The sequence below is a fragment of the Exophiala viscosa genome (genome assembly GCF_022695815.1).
Source record: "Exophiala viscosa unplaced genomic scaffold EDD37scaffold_3, whole genome shotgun sequence".
NCBI classification, from domain to species: domain Eukaryota; kingdom Fungi; phylum Ascomycota; class Eurotiomycetes; order Chaetothyriales; family Herpotrichiellaceae; genus Exophiala; species Exophiala viscosa.
Window position 1 is genome coordinate 1,667,900 of NW_026944355.1, and position 2,939 is coordinate 1,670,838.

At 51.6% G+C, this 2,939-nt stretch overlaps 1 protein-coding gene across 1 annotated transcript; it reads left to right on the plus strand.

Annotated features, from left to right (window-relative positions):
- The first annotated feature begins 426 nt into the window (after positions 1 to 426).
- Positions 427 to 2,492, plus strand: EDD37DRAFT_333551 (MFS transporter). Its single transcript, XM_062811613.1, has 4 exons — positions 427 to 968; positions 1,029 to 1,166; positions 1,220 to 2,113; positions 2,166 to 2,492. The coding sequence occupies exons 1-4, from the start codon at positions 636 to 638 to the stop codon at positions 2,460 to 2,462; spliced, it is 1,662 nt and encodes a 553-aa protein (XP_062672084.1). The 5' UTR covers positions 427 to 635; the 3' UTR covers positions 2,463 to 2,492.
- Positions 2,493 to 2,939: the final 447 nt, after the last annotated feature.

Genomic DNA, 2,939 nt, shown 5'->3' on the forward strand with positions numbered 1-2,939 from the left:
CCTGCCATCCAGGTGACATGACTGGCCTGAGGTTGCCGCCTGACCATTGACCGGCAGTAGCCCCCGCAGGGGCCATACCTTCACCAGACTCTCCCATGGGAAAGAGCTGCCTTGCTCCTTGGGGGCCTCTTCTGGACCTGGGACCTCCGTCACTCCGCGAAAAAAATCTGGTCGAGCGTCCAATCTTTGACATATCATGGGATAACCGGCGATCCATTGAATGCCACGCTGCTATCCACTTCTCGCTGCATTACTCGTCGGTTGCCCGTCCAGTGGCTTGAGTCGCGAGACCCCTCCCAAAGGAATTTCACTATTTTTCTCTGGAGCAGGCACTAAACAGTGAATGGACACTGCTTTCTCGACCAGTCTATTCCACTTCCGAATAGGAATTTGTGATATCACTCGTCCGTTGCCATCTGTCACCCCCGGTTTGTTGATCCTGGTACGAGCTCCTCCAGAGTGCCATTGCAGCAAAGAGTGCGGTTCTGTTTCGCCTCCTCTCCGGTCCAAGCTCCGTGCATAAAGGCCTTTGTCTTCCTCGTCCTCGTGAGCACCCTGTCTTTTCTCCCTTCTTCCTCAGGTACAACCACCTGCTTCTGCATTCACCCATCCTCTACCAAGACAACACCGCAACCATGCCTGGCGGAGCAGCCCCCGTTCGAGCTCTCTCTACGACCAACGATGTCAACCGCATCGAAGCGCCTGTCACCTGGAAGGCCTACCTGATCTGCGCGTTCGCGTCGTTCGGTGGTATCTTCTTTGGCTACGATTCTGGTTACATCAACGGTGCTACTTCCAACACGCAGTTCATTCACTACATCGAAGGACCCAACGCGACTGCGCTGACCTCATCCCACTCCTCGCTCATCGTCTCAATTCTATCCTGCGGTACCTTCTTTGGTGCTCTTATTGCTGGCGATGTCGCCGACATGATTGGTCGCAAGTGGACTGTCATCATTGGCTGCTTTGTAAGTCTGATTGATTTGGCCTGTAACAGCGCATGCATGTGCTAATCTGCTTCGCAATAGATCTATGCTCTCGGTGTCGTCGTTCAAATGATCACCGGTCCCGGTCACGCTCTCGGTCCCATCGTCGCTGGTCGTCTGATCGCAGGTTTGGGTGTCGGCTTTGAAAGCGCCATTGTCATCTTGTACATGTCAGAAATCGTAAGTCGCAGCAGCCACCGAGGTACAGCTTCATCCAGCTAATCCTTCTGCAGTGCCCAAGAAAGGTCCGTGGTGCTCTCGTGGCTGGATACCAATTCTGCATCACTATTGGTATCTTGTTGGCTTCCTGCGTCGTCTATGCCGTCAAGAACCGACAGGACACCGGTGCCTACCGTATTCCAATCGCCATCCAATTTGCCTGGGCCATCATCCTTGCCGGTGGTCTTTTCTTCCTCCCAGACTCGCCAAGATACTTTGTCAAGAGAGGCCAGCTTGAGCGGGCTATCGACTCTCTCTCCCGCCTTCGTGGCCAACCTCCCGATTCGGAGTACATCCAGGTCGAAGTTGCAGAAATCATTGCCAACGATGAGTACGAACGACAAATGATCCCAGCAACTGGCTGGTTTGGCAGCTGGTACAACTGCTTCAAGGGAGGTCTTGGCCACCAGAAGTCTAACCTGCGCCGCACCATCCTCGGTACTTCTCTCCAGATGATGCAGCAATGGACCGGTGTCAACTTCATTTTCTACTACTCGACATCTTTCTTGAAGTCCACTGGCGCCATCTCCAACTCCTTCTTGATCTCCCTCATCTTCAACTGCGTCAACGTCGGCTCGACCCCGCTTTCCTTCTACACTGTTGAGAAGTTCGGTCGTCGCCCGTTGTTGATCTGGGGTGCCTTCGGTATGTTGGTCTGCGAGTTCCTCGTCGCCATCATTGGTGTCACAATCGGTTTCAACAAGACCCATCTCGATGCTGCCGGCAACACCATCGCCAACAACATCTCCGCAGTCAATGCTCAGATCGCCTTCATCGCCATCTACATCTTCTTCTTCGCCTCTACCTGGGGTCCTGGTGCCTGGATCGTTATTGGCGAGATCTTCCCTCTCCCCATTCGATCCCGTGGTGTCGCTTTGTCGACCGCCTCCAACTGGCTGTGGAACACTGTAAGTCCTCGTCTCCTTTTTTCTTCTCACGCATGTCTAATATCATCTACAGATCATTTCCGTCATTACTCCTTACATGGTCGGTACCGACAAGGGCAACATGAGATCCTCCGTTTTCTTCGTCTGGGGTGGTCTTTGCACTTGCTGCTTTGTTTACGCGTACATGCTCGTCCCCGAGACCAAGGGTCTGTCCTTGGAGCAGGTTGACAAGATGTTGGAAGAGACTACCCCACGTAACTCGGCCAAATGGGTTCCTACAAAGACCTTTGCTCAACACATGGGAAGCGAGGGTGGTGTTCTCAACAAGGAGCTTGTCGACGCTAACGAGCGTCGGGGTTCCGCCTTTTAGAGATTGGTCTCAGCTATTGGGCTTTGTCTGATTGCACAAAGAAGGGGGTTACACGTCATATCACAATGTACACAACGTCATGTTAGTACTTTGTGCATAAAGATCAGGATCAACAGACCTGGTTTTTGTTGAAAGGGTTGTGGTGGGTTTTGGGGAATGTTTGGAGAGAATGAAGTTGATTTGGGGTGGTAATAGCAGTTGGTTTAGTCTTTTTATAGACTGAGTTGGCATTGCATTAGCATTGACATTGATATTGATATTGATGTCAAAGTATTCAATAGCGAGACACGTATCAATCTTGATACTCTATGATCCAATCCTTCAATCCTTGTCTATTGTGAATATATCGGTTTCGAAGTCAGTGTACAAGGTCAGAACCCCTGATTCTCGAGCTGGACCTGCGCAGCCTCGACAAGGCCACAGGTCTTTGCTCACATCATACATCCATTGACACTCAATCTCAATACCGACTGTTCC

What these genes read in the sequence shown, in the direction of transcription:
- EDD37DRAFT_333551 (XM_062811613.1), top strand. Translation starts at nt 636, where the DNA reads ATGCCTGGCGGAGCAGCCCCCGTTCGAGCTCTCTCTACGACCAACGAT. An exon ending in CTGTCATCATTGGCTGCTTT is followed by an intron (nt 969 to 1,028) that starts GTAAGTCTGATT and finishes GCTTCGCAATAG; the next exon opens with ATCTATGCTCTCGGTGTCGT. An exon ending in TCTTGTACATGTCAGAAATC is followed by an intron (nt 1,167 to 1,219) that starts GTAAGTCGCAGC and finishes ATCCTTCTGCAG; the next exon opens with TGCCCAAGAAAGGTCCGTGG.